At 41.6% G+C, this 26,929-nt stretch overlaps 1 protein-coding gene across 1 annotated transcript in view; it reads right to left on the bottom strand.

Annotated features, from left to right (window-relative positions):
• Positions 1-2,673: 2,673 nt before the first annotated feature.
• LOC147904011 (uncharacterized) overlaps positions 2,674-26,929 on the bottom strand; it is an 81,418-nt gene continuing 57,162 nt past the window's right edge. Inside the window, exons 2-4 of the mRNA XM_087372371.1 lie at positions 4,062-4,209; positions 3,432-3,922; positions 2,674-3,288 (exon numbers count right to left, since the gene is read on the bottom strand). Of these exons, the coding sequence (XP_087228497.1) occupies positions 2,674-3,288; positions 3,432-3,922; positions 4,062-4,209 (1,254 nt within the window). The remainder of the gene's footprint in view (positions 3,289-3,431; positions 3,923-4,061; positions 4,210-26,929) is intronic.

Raw genomic sequence — 26,929 nt, 5'->3', positions numbered from 1 at the left:
TAGAAATGCTATATTCAAGATCAGTGGTATTGTGAGGTATGCTTGCTATCAAATCGCATTAATTGCATTTTCTTCAATTTAAGCTAATTAATCTGTAGACTGATTATGAAAATATCTTACATGGACATGTAAAATAGGTGGATATCTCAAACAGAGATTTCCATATTGAGCATCGAGAAGGCTAGGGTGGAATCCATCGAAGCCGTATGCTTGCTTGAGAAGCACTTTTCCTCGAGCATTATGACAACTCAAGTCCACTTGCTTGTGCACATAGTTGATGAGGTGGCTATTACAGGTACCGTTCATAGTTGATGGATGTTTTTTCTCAAGCGGTTTATGAAAACTTTGAAGGGATTTGTAAGACAAAGACCAAGACCAAAAGCAAGCATGGCAGAGGGATGGCTTGTGCAAGAGTCATTAGTATATATCACAGAGTTTCTTGCATCCACGGATCCCGATATGCCGCAAGCTTGGCATAACAAGGATGATAATTGCATTATTAGCGAGGTTCCCAAAGGAAAAGGGAATGAAAGAAAGATGAGCTAAGAGCAAATGAAGAAACTCAATAAGCTTTGTATCCTCAATAGCCCTAAGATGCAGAAGTGGATTGAGAGATATGAAGTGGCCAAAGCAGAAAGAATAAATGCAAGAACAAGATTCAGAGTAATGTACAGGCGATCGCAACCATATCCACGAGATCTGGCTCTTCTCCCCACTCACATGTCACTTGATTGGCTATAACTGGCTCTACGTAAAGCCGAACCCAATGGAGAGAATAAATGAGCACAAGCAAGAGTTATCATCTGACACATGTAAGTTTCTTACCTCTTGACGTAATTAAGTAATTATTTATGGCAATATACGCTATAAAATAGATACAACTTCATTGTTTTAATGATGCTCTTTTACAGTACAAAAAGTATAATGCATTATGGTCATATAGACGACATTTTCACGTGGAATGCATCGATTTAAAGAGAGTCACGTATGATTGTGGAGTCATGGCTAACTTCACACAAGATAGCCGAGCAAGTGCTTTGGATACTAATAGCATGCCAATCTAATTAACCGCGTCTAAATGGATATACGCTCAGTGTGTCAACTCAAATCTGCCAATTGGTGGTGACACCACAATCTCTTGCAACTCCATTATAAAACTGGTGCTTGATTGAGATGCCACCACTTCCATCCAAGGTGACCACTTGGTGAGCACACTTAGATGTGGCTCCATGTTAGCCTAACCGGAGAACTAACATCTAATGTGTTTCCTTTGGTTAAGAAGAAGCTCACGTAGTATACTTTTGAATGATTCCTTGATTGTACATATGTGCATAATAAAATTTTAACGTTTTTGAATAAATTATTATATCCTATACTCTTTAGGATGCATGCTTCACATGCAAAATAACACTTGTAATGCTTTAACAATCACATTCCAAATCAAGTTATTCCATATATTGTTTGGTCTCATGTTCAAGGTTGAAATGTATACTGCAACTAGAAGATAAGTTTTGTCAAATTTCATTTTTCATTGGGCAATGCCTAGGCTATGGGTCAAGGCAAGATACCTATGTACAAAAATGCCCTTTATCTCACCCAAAATGGATACACCCAAGCAAACATTGACCCTATCTAGAGTCTATTGTCTTATATTTTATCACCTTTATGGATGACTAATCCAAGAAGACATGGATGTACTTAACAAAGTACCCAATGTACTTTCTTCTTTCAAATCCCTTGTGTGGAAGCAAAAATGGACCATAAACCAATGTCCTCTGATGTAATAATGGAGGGGTGTACAAGTTAGATGACTTTAAATATAAATTCTATAGGTAACATGACATTAAAAGATACACATGCAAGTTATACACTCCTTAGTAGAAGAGAGTTACAGAGGAAGAATAAAGTCATAGTAGGATCAACCACTGCATGGATACCAAATGGAAATAAAGTCCAGTCCCTGAACCATATTCATTAGAAGCATGTGAAACTACACTACTTAATGAGTTGATCTTAGTTCACTTTCCCTCAATATTGCTCATTTATAAAAAAAAGAAGCATCATTTATTTAAAAAAGAAGCAAATGTATGGCAACGTTTTATATGCTTTATCTTATTGAAAATCAAGGGCACTTCATTACTTCTAGGAGCTTAGTAGCTTGAACCATCAATACTATATGTAGCAAGCTACTATTTCAATGAGAAGCTTGAATATGATGTCTTCTCCTCTCCAACCTTATTCATGATACAAGTTTCAATACTTAATTTGCTTATTCAAAAGTTATTGCATTTCAAAATGCTCACAACGTTTACTAGGATGCAATAACGCATTGGCTCATCTTGTGACTAAGACACAATCAACCCACTATTGCTTATAAGCTATGGACAAACTTTTGATCAATCATACTCTACAAAGTGATCGAGCACCACCAGTTTACCTACACATATTATGGATAGTGGGAATTGATCATATTAACTAACCATAATTGCTTACTGAAAGTGCTCATCTTGAGACTATGCGAGAGAGGAGATCCACTACTATACATAATTGCATATAGGCTATGGAAACTTTTGATTAATCGTGTACAAAGTGATAGAGTGCCACCGGTTCACCTACACGTATTATGGAAATTGTTAAGTGATCACATTGACCAACTATAATCTTAGTACACTACTACATCTTTAAGCTAAGCTCACCGTATTGGCCATTCGTTGGCTTCACGTTCATGTTGTGTAGCATACTGCGCTCTTCTTCCATCCGTAGCTTGAGCTCCTCAATTTTAACCTTTTCCTTTCCTATTTCCGTTGCTAGCTCGTCGCAAAGATCCTCCATGAACTCCCTCGCTCCCCGTTCCCTCTCCAGCAATTCACAGGCGATTGCCAAGGCTATGTTTGCCTCTGATAGATCTTTGGCAAGCTTCATATTCCGAAGTTCTAGACTTCTATACGCGTCTCTCTCTCCTTCCAGCTCCTCTGTTAAGTGCCGCAATGCTCGTTTAATACTCAAGGCTGTCATGTCCACCTCTCCCGACCATCTCAGCTGCAATTCTCCGATCTCACGAAGAGCCACCCTTTGGGAGATCTCAAGCTCTTGCAAGCGAGCGCAAGCTTCTTCTAACACCATTTGTATTGTTGTAAGCGCACACATACCTGTTGCTTGAATTTCCTCTAAAAACGTTACACTGCTACATATATCTGTGACACTGTGTTGAACAAACATCGTATTTGCTTCTTTTTCTTTGTCTTCAGTACGCCTCCGAGATGTCTCAGGTGTAGCCGCGTCCAAATACTGAGATCAAAATTCAAAATGACTGGCTGGAAATTGCTGCGCTATAGGCAATCTCATCTAGCGAACGAATGTACAATCGATGTTTACGATGCATTCAATGTGTTCAAGCACGTTACAATGTGTTTGGAATGCTTACGGCATACCTTGAAATACTTGTGAGCTATAATCGAACGACATCTGGAGGTCTCAGAGGCACTCAGCGCAATCCAAGGCTGCTGATCTTTTGTAGAATCAGACAGGACACCTTCTTCTTGCAGGTCGAGCGCACGATCATGAAATCCATCGATGGGAGGAAATCTGTGTTGCTCCCAGTACAAGGCAGCGAGTTTGCGAGCAGAAACTACAAATGGGAGAGGAGAAGTCGGCAGATCGGCAAGCGGGGTGGAGCGGGAGCTTGTGCTTGGAGGATGACGAGGAAGGCGACCGTCATGAAAGGGGTTGTGATGAAGTTGCCAGTCACGGACAGGAGTAACGGGGCTAACGTGGGCCGGAGGTAGGAAGGGTGCAGGGGTGGTGTGGACTCTGTGGAGGATGGGAGAGGGCTCCTCGAAGCCATGGTGGAGACTGATGGAGGGTACTGGAACTTCGAGGCGTTCCATGGAGAATGCATGGCTTCGTCTTGGCAATGCAGTCCCTACATAAATACTCAAATGATTCAGCATGGGACTACGATTACACTCAGTGATGAGTCCAGCGCAATCCCACCAGCATTTCGTACCTCATTGAGATCTGGATTTGAGAACATCGGATAGTCCAGTGTGAGTGCGATAAACATCCATCGGACAAATCTCTTCTCTGCGGGTTAGACATCCACTCGACAAACAAGTTCTTTTCGTCAGCTCGGGATCTATAACGATCCCGAGCCCTCGCTTTTCGTCGCTCAGGCAGAGTAGATCCAACAGCCCTCCTTGCTGTTACGTACTGCATGCATTAACTAAACATTCTAAGTCCTCTTTAATGACGGCCTCGCCTTTCACGTACCGTGGGAGCCCGCACTTAGCTACCCTCCTCATGCCCTCTTAACATGATGTGTGCTTGCCGTCTCCTCATCTACACTCATGTTAACTACGAAACAACCATAACATCAAGCTCCACGACCTCCATTATTTATCATCCTTGTCCACACCACCGTCAGTCACATTCCTTTATGTTTGTTACAAGGCTGAATAAAGGGGATTCTTTAGAAGTCTTTCTTAACTCCCCTATCTAACTTTTCTATGTCAACATGCAACCCTGATTTGAACGCGCAACTTCATTGTAGGCCAAAATTCAAGACACTTGAACTAAGAATAGAAAGCTTTCAAGCTACCAAAATCTTCTAATCTTTCAAGTAGTAAAATCACTAAGAAATTATCTCCATATGATGGCTATCAACACTATGAATTACTTATGAAGGACTTATGAAGGGCGATCATTTGGTACACCATATAAGATAGTAGGCTCATTAACTTGAAAGAGATCTTTTAATTGGAGGACCTATAGACCATTTACAGATAAGAGGGGGTTTATTAAATACTCATATAATATAATTATGGTATTTACATGTATGGAGGGGACTTTTAAGTCCAAAATCATAAGATGTATACCTATAGAAAATGGGAAAGCAATTATACAAAAAAATGTAAAATTTTTACTATAGGGTATTAAAATGAGTACTTGCTTGCATGTATTACTATGGTTTTGTATAGAGTGACTAGCGAGGTTCAACATATGCAACTTATGTTGCAAGATCGTGTCATCTTTACTAAATCTAAACTGGTTTTTAGCTGCAACCAACAACAATAACATTTATTTCATGTTTAGAAAATTAATCCTTTGTTATCCATATAATGTTTCACATGCACCCTCCTTCTATAGGGCCATAACTAAGGATAATGTTTTCAATGCTATCAAGGGCCATAGCTTTTTACCTCAAAGATTAATGAGCCTCCTTTAATGGATGCTTTTACTTTAAAATACTTAGGGATCACATGCAAAGTTTAAAGCTAAGTACTAAAATATGGATTAGTACACGGCACAAATGCTCATTCATGGCATTTATACGGAGCTCTATAAGTGGGTTTTAATTCAACTTTTACTCACACATATAAAACTATTGCATATAAAGTAGAAAGTGGGTAGCATTGCACACAAATGAGAAGTGAATGGAATATTCATTTCAAAAGTAAAAATTTGAAAACCTTTTTAAATCATAACCTAAAACACTATTACATGGTATCACTATGCAAAAAAACCATGCAAGAAAGAGGCCGTTTTAATACATATGTGATTTCTTAAAACTGCACCCCCTAGGAGTCGTTTTAATACAGCATACATGCATTTGAATAATACAAGTGTGCTTGTTATATTTTGAGTTATCTCTTCCAAGATTTTGTGTATTACTTGTATTTCAATTAAATGCTATTCACACGTCCTCATATGGTTTGCCCACACAACGTTGAACCTCAAAAATTATTATTTTATTGTTGGCATATGATTCTACACCCAAGCAATTAGGAACTTGGCAAAGCAACCTTAGGAATGCAAGAGAAGTCGTCTTCCTATTGATTAAAGCATGCTTAGGAATGCAAGAGAAGTCGTCTTCCTATTGATTAAAGCATGGGCCTACATCAATTTGGGCACACGGTTATGTTCAACCTCGGTGAGAGAAAAAACTATCGAAGTTTTAATGATCCTACTAGGGATAGAGATGTTAAAGGTTGTATGGGAATTTCAGTGAATCGAGCATAGAAGTCTATAGAACTAAGTGCACAAATTCTAAAATAGTAGTACATGCTGAACCGAGGTGAGCTACAATAATTGCTCGGTTTGGCAAACTAGTTCAAAACATTTCTCCAAGTATAGTTCGAGGACTTTAGAATATTATAGATTGACTACTAGTGTCTAGCTTGAGGATTATTCTCAAGTAGGCCTTTATAATTTTTAGGAACTAAAGAATGCACTACAAGACATGGGCCACTTTTCTGTAAGAAAACAATACAACGTCTGTGCTCAACAGATGACAGGATCTCGTATGCAAGAGAGAAAAGCAGATAGTATGGAGAATCAACTAACCTACAGTTACCGTTCGGCCCATCCGGGGCTCCAAACTGGGCCCCGCAGCTCGAGAGTGGGATGCCCCGGGAAATGCTCCGTCTACCCTCAGTGTGGTCAGTCATGGGATGCCTTCCTGCACTTGCATGTAGCCTAGTTGTTAGTGTGCCAACTCTATCTGAAGCCCTCCAGCCATCAGGCCACACATGGCCCCCATCTGGTGTCCAAACCAGGACCTACTGGATAACCGAGCTACTCAAATGCCTTCTCCTCATATGGGGGGGCTTACAAGTAGAGTTAGCTGGTTCCCGCATAGTTACACGAGAGTGGAGCATTGATATCTAACATTTTTGACACCGATACTAATGCACGCAAATATCTTTTTTATAAAAATAATTGAAAAGTGTTAGAAAGTCCATCATTGTGTACGGTGCAAAGAGACCATCAGCAGTATCACCATCAATAACATATGGTCACTCGTGTCAGTGTGGGGATCGGTGTAGCCATAGGTATATACTGACATTGCAGTGTTGGTACACGCATCGGTATATACCGACATTTTAGCCAAAAGTGAAAAAAAAAATTATGGGGCAGGATGGGGCTTGTTTTAGTCCCATCTTACCCCACATATTTTTTTCCCCATCAAAATCATGATTAAATATTGCAAATGAGAGGTGTACATTGTACAATTTTAGAAAAATGATCTCCGAAGTGGCAAAAGTAGTGTCGAAGTTGAGAATGGCAAATCTGCCGAAGTAATGCGCTACAAAATGGCTAAAGTGCCAAATTTCAAAATGGCAAATTCACCAAAGTAATGCGCTACAAAAGGGTAAAAGTGCCAAAATACTAAAAAACTAAATGTCATATCTACTATTGCTCCTCCTCGCCCTCCTTGACCTCAGTCTCTCTGTGTGAACCTGATCCCTCGTCCTCCTCTTCTGGGAGCCTAACCGCTTCTTCTTCGGATCCACCAGTCTGGACCTTCATCTGGACCTTCGTCTAGACCTCCGGATGGGTTGAACATGCCTCCCTAAGAATGAAACAAGTTAGAAAACCTAAGTGTGTTGATCGTAAGACAACGGTGTAGTCAAATGATAACGATGATGATGAAGGTATACTTAAATCATGCGCCGCCACCTTGCACCAATTGATGCTGTATGCCCCACCCTCCTTATTTTAAACCAAGCGTGGGCTCCAATCTTGAATGCCCTTCTTTATCCCTCGTTGGTTGGAAGTCTCGCAATCACAGAGTCCTATGGATCCAAATTCAAGGAGTTAGATATGAATGATAAAACATTTGAATGAGTCAATATATTAGATATTCAATAGAAGATAATATATACTTACCACCCATGCCTTGTTGCCTATTCCACCACCTCTCCCAAGGTGCGAAGGACCTACAGTTTCTAAGCATATCCTTGCCACCCTCTGCTGAGCCTCGAACGCATCCCGATTCTCCTTGTACTCCTTCTTTGCTATCTTCTAATCTTTTGGGTCTGCCCACCCTAGCTTTTGCTTACCCTCCTTAATAGCCAGCCTTAAGTGCATCTACAAGACTTTAGGAGCTGCCCCATGCACTTAAGCATGGCATTTCGATCAAACTCATACCCTCTAGGGTTGGGAAACTATCTCTTGAGGGCATCTATGATGGCCTCCTTGGCTCTATTGTCCTATTGTTTCCTGGAGGCTGCCATTATTTTGTCACTTTTATTGATGACTACAGTAGAAAAGTTTGGGTGTATTTTATGAAAAAGAAAAGTGAAGTGTTTGGGCATTTCAAAGCTTTTAAAGCTATGGTTGAGAAAGAAACAGGCCTGCAAATAAAATGCCTAAGGTCAGATGGAGGGGGAGAGTACCTCTCAAATGAGTTTGCAAGGTTCCTGCAGGAGCATGGCATAAAGCAGCAATATTCATGCAGTTATAGCCCACAGCGAAATGGACTTGCAGAAAGGAAAAACAGGTATATTGGAGAGGTATCTCATGATATGCTCAATGAAAAAGACCTGCCAGGTTATTATTGGGCTGAAGCAGTTGCTACAGCAGTCTAGATAATGAGCAGGACTCCCACTATAGCAATACATGGCATGATGCCAGAGGAGAGATATACTTGTAGGAAACCATATATTTCTCATTAGAAAGTTTTTGGTTGCATTGCCTATGTTCATGTGCCAGATGAGTTGAGATCCAAGTTGGATCCAAAAGCTGACAAGTGCATCTTTATTGGTTATTCTCTGCAGCAGAAAGGGTATAGATGCTATAACCCTTCTACTCATAAGGTTACAGTAAGCCGAGATGTTGTTTTTTATGAGATGAGTAGCTGGTATAAACCAGTAAATGTGATTGATGATGTAGATGCAAAAAATGGTAATGTTGCACAGAATTCACAGCAGCAATCACAAAATATTAGTGGACCTATAGTGTCCTCTAGCGATGGTTCACATACTTCACCGTGGACAGGCAGATTGAGATCAGGAGGATCTCCTCAAAGCAATGTAGATAGTGGTATGCAAGTATCACAAATGGAAAAGAGAAAGCAGATCAGCCCATGTTTGATGTGAATACAGGTCACTCTTATGTGGATGGTGAATCCAATGGCTCAGAACAGAGCCTTGATGATGAGTTGGGTATTCTTTCTATTGTTACACCTGGAGTAAGGAAGACAAGGGATGTTTTGAGAGCACCTAGTAGTGAGCCTATTTTGCATAGGTCCACTAGATTTAAGTATCCTATGGATAGGCTAAAATATGATGGATTTACAGCCATTCACTATGCCTATATGGTCAAAGTGATACATGAACCAGAACCCACTTCTTTTGAGCAAGCCATGGGAAAAGAAAAATGGGAGAAAGCCATGGATGAAGAAATGGGTGCCTTGGAAGAAAATGCTACATGGGAATTGGTGCCTTTGCCTAAAGACAAGAATGCAATTGGTTGCAACTGGGTTTATAAGGTGAAACACAATGCAGATGGTTCTATGAACAGATACAAGGCAAGATTAGCTATCAAGGGGTATGCACAGACATATGGCATTGATTATGAAGAAACATTCAGTCTGGTTGCAAGGATGGAAACCGTAAGAGCAGTCATTGCTATGGCTGCATCAAAGGGATGGTCCTTACATCAAATGGATGTAAAGAATGCCTTCTTGCATGGTGATTTGCAAGAAGAGGTCTATATGGAGTAGCCACTAGGTTATGTGCATGCTGTTCATCCTGAGTTTGTTTGCTAGTTGAAGAAAGCCTTGTATGGCTTGAAGCAAGCACTTAGAGCATGGTCTAACAAGATAGGACAATATCTTGTCACTATTGGCTTTGCAAGGCAGATTTCTCACTTTATGTGAGAAAAACACAGAAAGGCATTATGCTGCTTGTCATTTATGTTGATGATTTCAAGCACACATGCATTATGAAGATATCCTTCATGTGAAAATGCTATTGAAGCAGAAGTTTGAGATGAAGGATTTGGGAGAGCTACGTTACTTCTTGGGCATTGAGGTGATTAGATCCACAAGTGGGATATGGCTCTTGCAGAGGTAGTCACGGATTGGACATGCTGTCCAAATATGGGATAATAGGTTGTAAGCCTATTTCAGTTCCTTTCGAGCAGAATGTGAAGTTGAGTGTAGATGCAGTTGAGCTTCTGGAAGACCCTACTATGTACAAACGCATAGTAGGAAGTTTGATTTATATGACTATTACCAGGCTAGATTTGTGTTATGCTATTGGGTTGGTAAGTCAGTTTATGCAGACTCAAAGGAAACCGCATTTGGATGTGGCTAGATGCAAACTGAGGTATGGGAATTCCACATTGGAGTATGGGCTATTTTATGAGACTGGGATTCAGATACAGTTGCATGGATACACTGATCCTCATTGGGCTGGTAGTATTTCTGATAGACGATCTACCAGTGGATATGTGTTTTCTTTTGGGAGTGTTGCAGTCACTTGGAGCAGCAAGAAATAGCCTACAGTTGCCTTGTTGAGCACAGAGGCTGAGTACAGGGGTGCAACAATGGCTGCATGTGAGGTAGCTTGGTTGCATAAGCTACTTTATGATATGCATCAGTATAGATGGCCAGTTGTCATTTATTGTGACAATATGAGAAGTATACACTTGGCAAATAACCCAGTCTATCATGCTAGAACAAAGCACATTGAGGTGCATTATCACTATGTGTGGGAGACGGTTCTAGTAGGTTTTATTAATCTAGTTTGTGTCAGCACAGAGGACCCAGTAGCTGCATATTCATGAAGGCATTGGGCACAGAGAAGCTGCGCAAGTTCAGAGACCTACTTGGTGTTGTGCAAAGATTGGGATTGAGCTCGAGGGGGAGTGTTGAGATATTGAGCTCCACTCGTGATATGCCAAGGTGACCGTTGTGCATTTATGTCACCTACTTGTTAGCTGCAGATGAGGTTGGTACACCACCCATGAATAATAGTTGGATGATAGCTATCTTTATGTACTCTAGTTAGTGGCTCAGTTAGTATGCCACCTAGGTTAACTGAAAGTTGGTTTGAGACCCACATATAGGGTTCACCTATTCCTTTGGTACTTAGAGAGAGTTCTTTTGGCTTTCACAACTAAGAAGAGGAAAACTATTTTTAGCCTCCACTTTTGTGTGTATTCCCCCATTGTGTATGTGAGAAAGCTACAAGTGAGACTCCTTACTTCTCTCCCACTCTCTTCACACACGTTGCGTGCAATCATTGGTGGCCTTGGGGTATTTTGGGATCAAACTACCTGAGCTTGTTCGTTGAAGTAGATCATGAAGCCTAATGACCTCTGATCACTGATTACCCTGCATTCGGCAACTATACTCTGTGGATGTTAACACCTCCTCTCTTTTCCTCTCTTATTTTCACAAATGTGTTCAACCCAGATAAAGGATTGGCAACTGAGGGCAATAAACTTGGCTTTTAGAAACGTATAGCATAATTACTTCTTACAGTCATAACAAATATCCAAGAGAGGGGTAATAAATATCCAAGAGAGTCATAACAAATATCCAAGAGAGGGATATCTCTCATATACTAGAAACTTTAAATCAAGTATCCAAATCAGAGTACTCTCACATACTTTGGCATAGACTGGTCTTCTCATCATTTGGTTTTTGATGAAGTGCTACCTTCTCCTTTGTCATCCTTCTTCTTCTTGTTGTCCTTCACTTCTTTTCTCTTTTGGTCCTTACTCCAAGGAGCTTCCTTCAACATGTGGCCTTCATCTTGGATGTACAGTTGCATACACTCAATAGAATCCTCCAGGATTTCTTGATTTGTCTTGTCCTGGTTGTCTAAATCCATGTCTGTGCTATATGTGGAGGGACACAGATGCACCCCAGGGAGCATTGGCACATCTACCTAACCATCCTTTATATCATAATATTGATGGTACATCTTCTCCAAGTATGATATCATAGCTTCTTTGCTAGGAGCCATTGAGAGTAAGAGAGTAAAGACTATAAGAGAATGAGGGGAGTAGTAGAGTAGGAGAGGACAAGGGAATGACGAGAGATATAGAAACAACAAGAGGAGTAGTAGAGTAGGAGAGGAGAAGGGAACAACAAGAGAGGAGAAGCAAAGTAGGAGGGGAGAAGGGAACGACCAGAGATAGAGGAACAACGGGAGGAGTAGCAGAGTAGCAGAGGACCAACAGATTATGGAATGATTGGAATAAAGTGAGTGGGGATGTAATTGTGGCAAAGATTGTGGAATAAAGGATAGGGGAATAAAGGATTAGGGAAATTCAATAGAGTGATTATGGCAAAGATTGCAAAATAAAGGACAGGGGAATAAAGGATTCGGGAAGGATGTGATTGTAGCTTGTTGGTACCCTTAATTTTCTGAATTGAACTGAATGTGATTGATTGTAGCTTGTTTGTACCTTGAATTTTTTAACAGTTCTTAAATGATTGCCTTGATTTGATTTGTACTGTGTTTTATATGCCCATATTTGGGCTTTTTTTGTTTCCCAACAGATTATAAATGGACCGCCCAAATCCCTGTGAGTCTTCCCTAAACCCAAACCCTCTTCCTCATGTTGCCACCATTCAGCATTTGGATACCTTGCTATCCCATGTAGTAGAGAAAATTAAGCATGATGAAGAATGGGTTAAGTTTAATGTGTAAGTGCACACGTGTGGGTGGGGTCGAGAAAGATCATCAAGGGAGGAGCATTTCTTAAGGGTCACAAGAACCAACATGAGGGACATTTGCAAGCTTTGGAGGGACCACTTTGAGCTAGAAATTAGTAAGGAGGAGACCGTGAAGGATATTATAGATTGTGCTCACATCTTCTTAGACTATGGGTACATAAGCCAAGAAGAGTATCAGTATATAGAAGAAGATGTGCAAGATGAGGTCTCGAGTGATCATTCTAGCCATGAGGAGGACAATATGAGTGATAGTAATGGATAGCAATAGACCTATTCTTTCTTTAGCATATGCTAGAATGTCAGACTCTCTTTTGGAGACAAATTTTGTTTATTAATACTCTTTTTTGTTGTCATATGATAATGCCTTTTATGGAGATATATGATAATGTCTTTTTATGGAGACCAATGTTGTTATCAATACGAATTTTGTTTATCAATATGAATTTATTATAGTTTTAGTAAATTGAACTTGAGTTTTAAGTAGTAAATTGTCTTTAAAGTAAAGTGTAAGTATATATTATTTTTTCTGCTTCTTACCCGATCTTGTGTTTGTGTCTGTTTTCTTCCTTGTGTTTGTGTTTGTCCAATCTCATTAAATTAGGCATGTCATCATGTCACACATCTGGAGAGCGGACTCCTCATAGGAGGAGACATCATGGGCTCTACTCTCTAGAGTGTGGGGGTTAAAGGCCACTATACCTTAACCTTGGTTATGTACAATGCTTAAACACATATTATATGGATGAAATAGAAGATTAGGGTGTTCTGCACCCACCAAAACTGTTGTCTCTCAAGCTCCTCTCACCCTCTCAGCTTCCGTTGTGTGCTCACAACTGGTATCAGAGCCTCATCAGAGCTTGGAAGTAGAGCCTGGAGGTAGTGTGTGTAGCTCAGTGCAACCTCTAGCCCAGAGAGAGAGTGATGCATCCCAAAGGTCCTTATTCAATAGGAGGAGCTACAGATTTTGGAGCTGCTATAGCAGTTGGAAAGGGGCAAAATCCTCTTGGGCATTTGTTTTGCTAGGTTGCAAAGTTGAAGGCACAAGATATAAACAAATCTTCTCAGACACACATATGTAGTGGTGCAAATATCCAGAGTTAGAGATAGAATTTAGACTTGAAGTCTTCAAGGAAGTTGTAGATCAGATTGAGAGCTACATCTTCACATCTAACAGCTCTGTCATCCAAGTTTTCAGTGAAAAGTTACAGCTCTTGCAAAAAGTGACGAAATTCATTTCCTGCAAGGATTTCATGTGTTGGATCTCCATATCCAAGCCACCATTTGCAGTTCTGACAATCCTTGTGGATCTAGAGTGGTCCAAAACTTCTAATTGAGAAGCTGCTTCCGATTTCGTGAACTTTTGAAGCTATGGTGAATCTCTGTCTACTCCGACGTCTTCATTTTGCCATTTCCTATGTGAGTGGGATCTCAACATCCGAGCCTCCATTTGCAGAGCTGTCTATCCCGTTGGATTCGAAACTGCCTGAAACATATGTCTACAAAGCTACTTGCCATTCCATGAAGAATCGAGGGAGTTTTGATTCTCTGTGTTTTTTCGTCGTCTCTTTGAAGGAAATTTGTCAAAGTTTTCAAGACCTTCTCATTGATTGCCATGTGGCATTTTGGCTAAGGTTAAGTTTCCTAAGGTTCATTTTTGCAAGTAAATGCAAGGGTTGACTGGCTCTTACTCCATCCTTGGATGAGATTTTGGAGTTGTGGCAGAAGAGAGCTATTTGCAAATTGTCTTGCTGAGTTTGATTATGCACTGACACCAATGTTTTGAGACATCCTAGGTTCTACTTTCACTAGTGGTCATTGCCGTAAGGCTATGATTTCTTGGATATACCTTATGCAAATCACTCTGGTTGTAGTTTGAGCCGTGTGTGCTCATTTATGGTTTGCATTGGGTTACAATGGATGCCTTATAAGACATTTGGATGCATTGTGATCCTTGTTGGATGCACTGATAGGCCCAGATTGCCTTGTTGGATGCTTTATTGATGAACGCTTAGCACCACACAGATGCTATTTTATGCTGAGGGATAGCTTTGACATATTGCAGTGGATGCACAGGTTGTGCTATGATCTTTTGGATGAGACATTATTGATGCTTATGCCCATGGATGGTGTTTATGCTGGAGGCATTTGGCTCTTATTGGCATTATATTTGCCATTGTTTTGTCATTGTGGGTTTCAGTCATAAAGAATAAGACTTGGGACTTGGTTTCTTTGCCAAATGGAAAGAAAGAATTGCCATGTAAATGGGTCTACAAGATGAAGGTCACAGGTGATGATGTGCCTAAGTACAAGGCTAGTTTGGTTGCTAAAGGGTTCAAGCAAGAGAAGGGTGTGGACTTTGATGAGATATTCTCTCCGGTTTTGAAGATGACCACACTTAGATGTGTACATGTGGACTTGTGGAAATAGAGGATATGGAGCTTATGCAGATGGATGTCAAGACAGCTTTCTTGCATGGGGATTTGCATGAGGAAATTTACATGATATAGCTGAAAGGCTTTGAAGAAAAGGGCAAAGAGAATTTGGTTTGCAAGCTGAAAAAAGAGTCTCTATGGAATTAAGCAAGCGCCTAGAGAATGGTATCACAAGTTTGATGCTTTTATTTGGTCCTAAGGTTTCAGAACAAGTGAGATTGATCACTGCCTCTGCACTAAAAGGGCTCTGGATAATAGCCTGATACTCTTGGCACTTTATGTGGATGATATGTTATTGGCTAGCAAGAAACTTATGAGCTTGATGCATTGAAGGCCAAGTTGCATGAGGCCTTGGACATGAAGGATTTGGGATCTAAAGGTCATATTCTTAGTATGCGCATCATGTGTGATCGGAGTAGGGAACTCTTTTGGCTTTCATAGAAGGAATATGTTACAAAAGTGTTGCAACATTTCAATATGGAGGGGGGGAAGGCAGTAAGTACTCCATTGCCTTCATATGTGTAACTGAGTCAGGCAGATAGTCCCAAATCAGATGAGGAGAGGGCCATGATGGTCAAGGTTCCTTATGCATTAGCAGTTGGGAGTTTTATGTATGCTATGATAGCTACTAGACCAGACATTGCATTTGCAGTGGGAGCTGTTAGCCGGTATATGGCTAATCCATGAAAGAGGCATTGGGAGGTAGTTAAGTGCATCATAAGGTACATGAAGGGTACCAAAGAGGTGTGTATTTGCTTTGCAGAGGAGAGATGTGTGCATTTGGGTACGCAGATTCTGAGTATGCATGGCATGTGGATAGCAGGAGATCCACTTCTAGTTATGTGTTCACCTTTGCAGGTGGTGCAGTGTCATGGATATCTTGTGCACAGAAGTGCATTGCTTTGTCTACCATAGAGGCTGAGTATGTTACAGCCACAGAGGGTTGCAAGGAGGCTATATAGCTTGAAAATCTAGTGAGAGATTTCGGGATTCATACAGGTGCACCAACATTGCATAGCGATTCCATGAGTGATATTCAGCTAGCACGGAATCCGGTCTTTCATGCAAAGACCAAACACATTGAGGTTAGGTACCATTTTATCAGGGAGGTTCTTGAGGACAAGTGCAAAGAGCTTGTTAAGGTTCATACAGATGATAGTGCTACAGATATACTGACAAAGAGTCTACCTAGTCAGTAATTTGAGTATTGTCCTGTATTGATGGGCATTGGATAGTATGCTCATTGGTTGCTCTCCCTTAAAGGAACATTGGCCTTTAAGTGGGAGGTTGTGGGGGTTAAAGGCCACTATACCTTAGCCTCGGTTATGTACAACACTCAAACACATATATATATGGATGAAATAGAAGATTAGGGTGTTCTGCACCCACCAGAACTTGTGTCTCTCAAGCTTCCTCTTACCCTCTTAGCTTCTGTTGTGTCCTCACACAAAGGACTTCGATTCCAATCAGCTGACTCCTTAGGGGACTACCCCTGGGTGGACTGTTAAATTACATAGTGAGTGGAACAGAAATTGCATAAAGAATAAAGAGTACACAGCAAACTGGAGAGAAACAAACTTTTCCCTCAATATTGATGTAGTACAGATGATGCCTTTGTCCACCCGTGTGCTCCCATAGTGGGAGCTTAGATGGTGATCTAGATAGATTCTAGGTGAAGAGCTACTAGCTGGAAGATCTGATCTAATCTAAATTGATCTAATGCAATGGATTGGGGAGGTTGCCTCTTTATAGCTAAGGGCGGTAGTTGGATCAAAATAGTCGGTGGAGTCAACTAGTCGACCTAGTTGGTGGAGCTGACCGATCAACCTAGTCACCTCGGGGGGCCAGTTGGCCCCCCTTGGACCCCCCACTGGGGGCCAGTTGCCCCTAGGCCCCAACAAGAATAAGGGGCTCCCACACAATCACCTTTCTACCATCAACGATGTCATTGATAGACCTCATCTGACATGCAAGTCAGGATCCATCCAGTGTCGTGCACTCACACATGGCTTCTCCTCATATGCGGTCCTTACAACTTGAGCACCTTGGACCACTGGTGGTTACCAGGAGGGTGGGGCATTGAGCATATCTAACACTCCCCCTCAATGTCCACCCGTAGGTGAACTACCTTCTCGGCACAATGCCGAGTCTCTGAAGATGACCGTGAAGGTGATCCTTCTTGAGTGCCTTAGTGAAGATATCTGCTCCATTTTTCTCTATTGGTAAGTTGACCAGTTCCACTATCTCGTCCTCGATCAAATCATGCACATAGTGATACTAATCTTTATATCTTTTGTGCACGCATGAAACACTGGATTTTTAGCAATGGCCATGCAACTTTGATTGTCGCACCTCAGCACAGTTGCCTCATCCTCTTGCACTCCCATATGCCATAAGATCCTCCTTAGCCACACTACTTCACATGCAGCAAAACATGCTACCTTGTACTCAGCCTCAGTAGAAGACAATGCCACTGTTGGTTGTTTCTTACTGATCCAAGAGAAGATACCTGAACCTAAAAAGAAACAATATCCAGAAACTGATTTCCTGGAATCAACATCTCCAGCCAATCTGAGTCACAATGACCAGCCAAGGAAGTGCCCATACCATAGGTGATGCCAAACAGTAGTGCATCAAGCCTAAGTTTATCATCTCAAACTCAATGCTCAACACCTTTCTTGTCTGTTGGATCATGTCTTCATAGTCACCTATAATAAGGAGATCATCCACATATAGAAAAATAATAGCAGATTTTCCACCTTTCCTGTACGCATACAAGTTAGCATATGAGGTACATCTTTTGAAGTTTAATTTATGAAAGAATTTGTCTATCCATTGGTACCACGATCTTGGGGCCTGTTTCAACCTGTACAGAGCCTTCTTCAGCTTACATACCTTGTTCTTAGAATGGGGGGCCTCAAACCCAGATGGTTGAGCCATGTACACCTCCTCCTTGAGGTCACCATTCGAGAATGCTGATTTAACATCCATTTGATAAACTGGCCACTTTTTATGAGCAGCCACCGATAGTACTATGCAAATAGTGGTCATTCTGGCAGTCGAAGCAAAAGATTCCTGAATATAAAACCCTTCAATCTGCAAAAATCCTGGTGCAACCAATCTGGCTATGTACTTTTCCAAAGTCCCATCGGCCTTGTACTTTACCTTCCAAACCCACTTGGTGCCAATAATCTTTCTATTAGGTGGTCGATCTACTAGCTCCCAAGTTTCATTCTTCATGATGCTATCATATTCTACTTGCATAGCGTTTTTCCAATCTCGGTCTGCAAGTACTTCCTCCAAACTCACAGGCTCCTTTACTTCTGTAATAATCTTAGCCATCAAGGCCATATTGACTATGTGAGTAGAAGCCCTCCTTTGCTCCTTGATTCTCTGAGACTGCCTTGGTCCATCTGCATGCTGCTCAACAAACATAGGCATCTGATTATCATGGTCGTAGAGCTGCCTTACCCATCGCGGCAATGGATTTTTTGGTGGTGTAACAATAGGTTGGTGACTTGTACCTTCATCATCTGATATTTCCTCCTCCTTTATGGCTCCTAGGACAGGTCCATAGTGAATTATCTCTTTGCTTAATGATGAAGTGGAAGAGCTCTTCTCTGCCTCCACTGCATGTGGCTGCTCCTTGAACACCACATCGTGGCTCGCTATGATCTTCTTTGCCTCTTGGTCATACAACTTATAGGCTCTCTTCTCATCACAATAGCGTAAGAAGATACATTTGGTGCTTTTTGGTTGTAGCTTGTTTCTCTCTTTGTTTGGTACATGCACATAGCATTCACACCCAAACGTTATGAAGTGGGAGACAGATGGCTTCTTACCGCTGTAAGCCTCATGTGGTGTTTTACCTTTGAGTGCATTTGTATAGCTGTGATTAAGGATGTAAACCACAATATTGATAGCCTCAGCCCAAAAGTGGTTTGGCAGTCCAGCACCTTTCAACATACACCTCCCCATCTCCATGGTGGAGATGCATTTGGCATTCAACAACTGAATTTTGCTGAGGCATATGTGGTGTCGTCGTTTGTCACTTGATCCCTTTGCTCTTGCAAAAATCACCAAACTCTATAGAAACAAACTCACCACCACCATCCGATCTGATTTTCTTCACTTTTCTCCCTGTTTCATTTTCAACAACCTATAGCCATTCTTTAAATTTACCAAAAGCTTGAGCCTTTTTATGAAGAAAGTACACCCATATCCTCCTACTATAGTCGTCAACAATCAATAAAAAAATAGGAAGGCCCCCCAAGGCCTATGTAGGCATCTTACTGCACAAGTCAACATGCACCAACTCTAGAGGAGCATTTGTTCTATTCTTGCTTGCTTGTGGGAATGCCTTTCTCTGTTGCTTGCCCATCATGCAAGCTTCACATGGTTCTTTGATTTCTGTGACTGCAGGTAAGTGAGCAACCATACCTTGCTTCTGCATCTCCTTCAGCACTGCAAATTCGATGTGGCCGAATCTTTCATGCCAAAGTCTACTTGTACCCACTCCAACGGTGGCTGTAAGAGCACTTAGCTCATATAGGTTGTTCCTCCTTACTTCTATGCCAACAAGATTTCCTGCACTATCCAAAATTTTTGCTTCTATCTTGTTAAACCTCACCTCATGGTCAAGGTCAGTTATGGAAGCAACTGATAGCAAATTTCTTTTGATTTGTGGAACATACAACACATTAGATAGTTTCTTAACATCTCCATTTATAGAAACAAATGAAACTATACCTATACCCTCAACAGGGCATTTTGTGTTATTACCAACCGTCATGGTGATGGGTTCCTATAGAGGCTGCATGGAACAATATAGACCCTTCTTGTAGGTCATGTGATGGGAGGCACCACTATCCAACACCCATGAATCAGTGGTTGAAGCTTCTTGAACTGAGGAACACTCTTTCTCAATGGCCAGAAATAGATCCAACTCTACTTCCGCTGTGTTAGCAGTCTCTTTCCCCTTATCTGTCTTCTTCAGGGTACCATTCTTTTTCATCTACTTTCTTGACCCGGCAATCTATAATCATATGGCCCTTCTTCTTGCAGTAGAAGCATTCTCCCTCAAACTTCTTCTTGCCACCCTTCTTCTTTTTGCCACCACTAGTAGAGGACTCACCTTTGGTGGAGGAACCACCTTTTCCTTTCACAGTGGCAGAGAATGCAGCATCCTCATTGCTGCCTCCATCTCGAGCTTTAAGCCTCAATTCCTCCATAAGTAAAGCACAAAACTCCTCAAATGACAATGGTTGGGGTCTCACCTAAGTGTTAAGCACTATTACTAGTCCATCAAACCTTGGTGGACATATCTGGAGACACCGCCGAGCTAGCTCTTTGCTAGCCTTTTGTATCCCAGCACCAACCATCTAGTCACGTAGATTTTTGATTCAGGTTATGAATGCCTCCTCTGTCTCTCCTTCGTTAAACTTCTCAACTGCGAGCTGATTCTCTAGGTTTTGGATCCTTGTCTGATTCTGCATCTCATACTAACTCTTCAATATGTTCCAGGCCACAGTTGCCTTAGATGTGTTTGCTCAATCAAGATCAAAACACTATCAGTAGTACTTGTAACCGAGGCACATAGAGCATCTGCATTCCTGCATTTCCAAGCTCATAGAAGGTCGGCATTAGGAGGTATCATACTCCCCTAATTTGCTGGGTCGGGGTTCCTTGTCCCCAGTACTATCTCCAGAAGCTCATATGAATCCAGAATAGTAGTAATTTTAAACTTCCACAGAGTGTAGTTTGTACCATCTAGCTTGCCTTCAGTGAAGGCTAGTGGGTGAATCCTCAACGCCTGGATTGTTGGTGCAGTAGTAGCTACTGAACTCAAGCTCCTTCTTGTTGAGCCGCTTCCTATTGCCATCACTGCATATGTTGTTGAAGCCCTCACCTCTCTTCTATTCTTTTATCCTTAGAGCCACCTGGGCTTTGATACCATGTTAAATTACATGGCGCAGTGGAACAAAAACTGAACAAAGAATAGCGAGTACACAGAAAACTCGAGAGGAACAAACTTTTCCATCAATATTGATGTGGTACAGATGATGGCTCCGTCCATCCGTGTGCTCCCACAATGGAGCTTAGATGGCGATCTAGATAGATACTAGGTGAAGAGCTAGTAGTTGGAAGATCTCATCTGATTTGAACTAATCTAATGCAATGGACTGGGGAGGTCACCTCTTTATATCTATGAGGGTAGTAGTCGGATCAACATAGTCGGTGGAGCCCTGACCAGTCGACCTAGTCGGTGGAGCCGACCAGTCAACCTAGTTCGTGGAACTGACTAGTCATCCATGGAATATTTAGGGAATATTTCCTATATCATCGCCTCGGGGGCTCTCACCCCTGAACCCCTATCAAGGGGGACGCTAGCCCCCCTAGGACCCCCAGTTGGGGGCTAGCTGGCCCCCAGGCCCCAACAAGAATAAGGGGCTTCCACACAATCACCTTTCTACCATCAACGATCTCATTGATAGACCTCATCTGACATGCAAGTTAGGATCCACGTCCAGTGTCCCAGGCTCACACATGGCTTCTCCTCATATGGGGGCCTTACAACTTGAGCACCTTGGACCACTAGTGGTTACCAGGAGGGTGGGGCATTGAGCATATCTAACATGGACTCCCCATAGGCCAACTTCTCAAGGGACTACCCCATGGGGAACTCCTTTGCTAGTAGCCCATGGCTTCGTCGGGCATCCTGATGAGTTGGTCGTAGCCATGAGTGATGTAAAGGTAGCAAGATTCTTCTCTCTTCTATCCCAGAGGACCTCCACTATTCCCTCTCTTGCACCCCTTGGGGGTAGAGCAAGGACATCAATGGCTTTACCTACTCGTCGACAGATGTTCCCTCTTGTCCCTTTTGAGGGATTATCACCTGGACATCACCATCATAGATCTAGAAAGAGTAGTAAGGTTTGAGGCTAATGTGGTGGCATGGGTGATGCAGATGAATCTGCATAGTCCCACCGCTCCAAGTCTCCCCTTGTTCATGAGGTGTAGTACCAGTCCGGTCACTTGCCCTCTCCTCTAACAAGCCCCAGAACCCCCGGGACCACTCGCTCCCTTACTCCTTACTCCTTAAGAGCTCACTCCACCCCTTGCTCTAGCTTTGCTACTCCATCCACCATGTATCCTTTGAACTTTGTTTTGCCCGCGGACCTATCCTACCGAGTGAACAGTGTTGGGGAAGTTATACAGGATGATAATGAGAAGCAGGGATGTTTTTATCGAAGCTATGCTTATATATTAATATAAAATCTTGGTGAAAGTTTCCAAGCTCAAATTGTTAGTTTCACAATATTGGTAGGATGCAGTACTTTTTTACATATTTTCTTTTGAATTTCGCAGAAAGAAATGTAAATCTTGGTGACACTTTAAATTTTTTTGCATAAAAGTTTCAAATCTTGGCAAATGTTTCAAACATTTATTTTTATGCAGGCTTACAAGCTTTCGATGCCAATATAAAACTCTAGCTTAACGAAACTAACTTGAAAAAATCATCCATGATGGGAAGAAGTTCATAAGATAAATAAGGAGGTTGTTGAGCACCCACTTTTAGTAGTCCGCACATCAGAGTGGATTAATTCCAATGGCCTCTTACTCTCTTGAACATGTCAAGGAAATGGTTTCCTTGCCTATTTTCCAAATTGATAGGCTTCACATACCTTATGCATTTTTGCAACCTTGAACTTAGGCAATCCTGCAACAATATTTTGGGCCTGCATTAATTTAAGTCATTGTACATTAACATGACCAATGCATTTATGCCAGCTATCAATATCTGCAACTACACCGGTCCCATGTGCAAACATTACTGCACTCAATTCAGGCATGTCCGCATCCAACATAAACATCCTGCCCTTCTTCTTCCCTTTTGCTATCAAGCAACCTTTATTTTTCATATCCTCAACAAAGCATCCATGACGATTAAATATGACCTGCAAGCCCTGCTCAACCGTTTGACCAATAGAAACTAGGTTCTTGGTGATATTCGGAACATGAAATACATCAGACAAGTATTTCTTTTTTCCATCCTACATAGACAAAGGAATTTTACCAATCTGCACAATAGGATGTGCATTATCATCACCAGTCTCCACAAATGCTACTCTTTTCATTTTCCTTGCATCCTGCATCCATTTTGCAAGACCTGTCATGTGGTTTGACGCACCTGAGTCAACATACCACACATCATTGCTTTCTTCTACACTTGTCATAGAATTGGTCATGCACTGCACCATAAACAGATGCTCATTTCTGTCATCACCCTATCTACTAGAGGATGCATAATTGCCTTGCTGCAATTTTCCAGTCATGATGTCATTCTGCTTTTTATAGCAGTCTTTAACCATATGACCCATTTTACCATAGTAGTAGCATTCAACATTGTTGTTTGCATTTTGGCCTCTCTGCCATCCACCACGACCTCTTTGGTTCCCCCTGCCTCTAAGGTTACCACGTCCTCCTGCATAGGACTGGTTTTCTTGAATTTGATGCATATTCTGATTTTTGCCATGGCCTCCAAATCAGCCTGCTCTATGTCTGCCTCTACTTCTTCCAGCATTTGAGTAGAAGACAATTTCTTTTGAAGTTCCTCCTGAAGAAGATGCACCACCATTTATCTGCTCTTTAGAAATTAGAAGAGCAATCAACTCCTCAAAATCAGAAAAATTTTCACGGATGGCAATGGATGTAGGGAATTGTGCATAATCCTTTCCTAGACCATTCAAGGTCACAAAAACTAAATCATCATCTTCCACTGGTGACCCAATAGAAGTAATTACATTTGCAATCTTCTTCACCTTCATGTGGTAGTCATTGATGCTCATATTTTCTCTCTACACATTATGCAACTCTTGCTTGAGCTGCATTTTCCTGGCTTGCATATTTGTGCTATACATTTTTGTCAAACAATCCCACGCCTCCTTCGATGTGCTTGCATCTGAATATGCACAATCATAGAATCTGAAATACTGATAGACAGCTAGTACATAACTTTTATGGCTCTCTCATGCTTGCCTTTAAATGCCTGCAACTTTTGTTGATTGGGAACATTAGGAATAACTGGTTCTTATTCACCTCCAGTAATGAACTCCCAATAGCCTTTTCCCTTAAGGAAATTCGTCATTCTAAACTTCCATGCTTGGAAGTTGTTCTTGTCAAGCTTTTCAGTGACTATCTGTGAAAGAGCATCAGACACCATTACAGAACACTGCAAAAATATTTTGTCACTACAAAAAACACAACTTTCGCCTCACAAGGGCAAATCTGCAAAACTGACGAAAGTGGTATTTGACCACACAGTCACTTCCTAGTGATGATTTTGCATCAACAGGCAATAAGAATGATCCTTTCACTCCCAATATCTCTGTGCACAGGCATACGATGCAATTTCTATGGCAACTTTTCACCGACCTGCAGAATAGTGGTCGCACAACAAAAACAGGGCATTTTTTTGAGTGCCTGCGGAAAACTTCTGCCACCAAAATGGGCCCCGAAATGGCCTCGAATCAAAAAAATAATGTCACCCAGGGCTTAGCCTTGACCCGCAGCATATATTGCCCTCTCACCACATCGCGAAGGGCATCCCAATCTGAGACAGTGCACTCTTGCACTTTCCGACTATGCTACCTGCAGAGATTTGCTCCCAAACTCGAAAAAAGGAAAGCAACACTGATCCTCTTACCAAGACACCATGAACTTGGTTTGCTTTCTTGAGCTCCTTACCATGAATCGAGCACTGATACCATGTGAAGAGAGTGGGAGAGAAGTAAGGAGTCTCACTTATAGCTTTCTCACATACACAATGGGGGAATACACACAAAGGTGGAGGCTGAAAATAGTTTTCCTCTTCTTAGTTGTGAAAGCCAAAAGAACTCTCTCTAAGTACAAAAGGAATAGGTGAACTCTATAAGTGGGTCTCAAACCAAACTCAGCTAACCTAGGTGGCATACTAACTGAGCCACTAACTAGAGTACATAAAGATAGCTATCATCTTGCTATTATTCATGGGCGGTGTACCAACTGCATCTGCGGCTAACAAGTCGGTGACATAAATGCACAATGTTCACCCTGGCATATCATGAGTGGAGCTTGATATCTCAACACACATGGAAGGAGTACAAGACAAGCTAAGGGAGTTTGATCCCCAAACATCTCAAGGCCAAAGATTGCAGGCAATGTACACATTTCAGGTCTACATCAACGGAAATAGAAAAGGAGTACAGCTCAAACTTAGGGAGTTTGATCCCCAAATATCTTGAGACCAATGATTGAAGGAAACGTGCACAGTTGGTATGTTCCAACCGCCATGATTGTACATTCTAGCTACAAGCTGATGTTAAGTGTGTTGTGGAAGTTAACGCTTGTCACTCCAGGTTTTGAGCCGTTCATGGGCTTCAAACCCCAAATGACTTAAGGTATGAGGGTGCTTAGGGATTTTGATCCCCAAATCTCTTAATCCTTGGAGGTGCAAGGATAACACAAGTGCTATTTGGAAACCGGTTAGGAACACCTCCTAATGTCAGGCTTGTCCCAAGCACTCTAATATGGTTAACACAAGTGCTATTTCCACTAGTAGGATGAGATGGAAAGAATAGCAATATGCCTTGGCACCCTACAGGCCCAAGAGCCTTTGGTTGTAAAGAGAAGGAGAGTGCTAAAAGGAAAAGGGTTGGCCCTACCTTCAAAAGGTGACATGTATAAAAGGCCAAATTGTTGACTTAGGTCTTCATTTTTGTTTGCACAAGTTTGAATACAAGCTCCCTCTTCTCTTCCAAGAGAGTGTTTTGGGAGTTCCCTTGTTTCCATTATAGTGCCCTTGTGTTTGCCACTCCATCCCCCTTCACTCTCCTCTTCCCTTCCCTTCTCCCTCTCCCCTCTCTTCTCCCCTCTCCCCCTTCCTTCTTTCTCTCATGGAAACCTTGTAGGGTGCACTACTTAGAAACCCTATGTATCACATGCATTCAAGGGGTATTTAAAAAATCCCTCAAATGAAATCCCCCCCAATAAAAACACCCCTCTTTGCTTATGAACTAAGTGTTTTTTTTCTAAACTTGAATTAAAAAACCCCTCCTGTTATTGTAAATCTGTTAAAATTTTCCAAAAAGTTAAATTAAACTACCTCTCCATTTGAATGCATGTGGTACACTAAAATTTCATAAGGTGAATCCCCCGAGGTGGAAACATTGCAACAATCTGGAGGCCGCTTGAGTGACACTTGTGGATGGCTCATGCCTTACATTGCTCTCATAAGGAGTAGCTTGCAGTGGAGGCTCCATCGGCATCTCTTCAACATCCCCACGACACGTGAGTCACTGCCGAGACACACACATTTTCGACACTATTATCGAGGAGAAAAGGTATGCTTTTGCATTGCACTTGTCTTCCTTCATTATTTACCCATTGCACAAGGCTTCAAGCTTAACTTGGAGCTTTGTTATTGGAGTTGTAGGAGAAGAAAGGGTGAAGAAGTGAGAGTTGTGGATGAAAAAGTAGGAAAGCTATCATTTCTTGTTGGAAAGTCATTTTGGAGCATTTAAAGCTTGTTTTTTATGCTTTTGAGTGTTTGGATTTGATAAAAGCTTAGTTTGTGAAATTGCTAAGGACTATGAGGTCCAAACACATTAAAAAACAAACAAAAATGATGATTCTCACTAAATTTCAAAGTTTTTTGTGTTCTAGAACTCACCCTTCATGAAATTTTGCATTTTGGCTTGCAAAAAGTGTTTTTTCTTCAAGTTTTTTTCATTGTGTAGGTGAACTAGGTAGTGTAGCACCCCCCTAGCATAACAAAACCAAAACAAAAACTCAAAATCTCCCAAAATCCACAAAAACCAGTCGGCGATACTGTGTTTCACTATCCCACCGAGTCGATGCCATAGATCTATCCCGTCGACTATTTATCCTGCTGACCGATGCGATAGCAATATCCCGTCGGTCATTGACCCGATGCGATAGCTGTATCCTACCTACCTAACCTCTAACCATGGCCTGACCTACT

Source organism: Dipteris shenzhenensis, chromosome 3 (assembly GCF_047967505.1).
Source record: "Dipteris shenzhenensis isolate YYH24624 ecotype China chromosome 3, Dip_SZ_1.0, whole genome shotgun sequence".
NCBI lineage: Eukaryota > Viridiplantae > Streptophyta > Polypodiopsida > Gleicheniales > Dipteridaceae > Dipteris > Dipteris shenzhenensis.
Note: the sequence above shows the minus strand (reverse complement) of the source record. Positions and strands in the feature narration are given on the sequence as shown.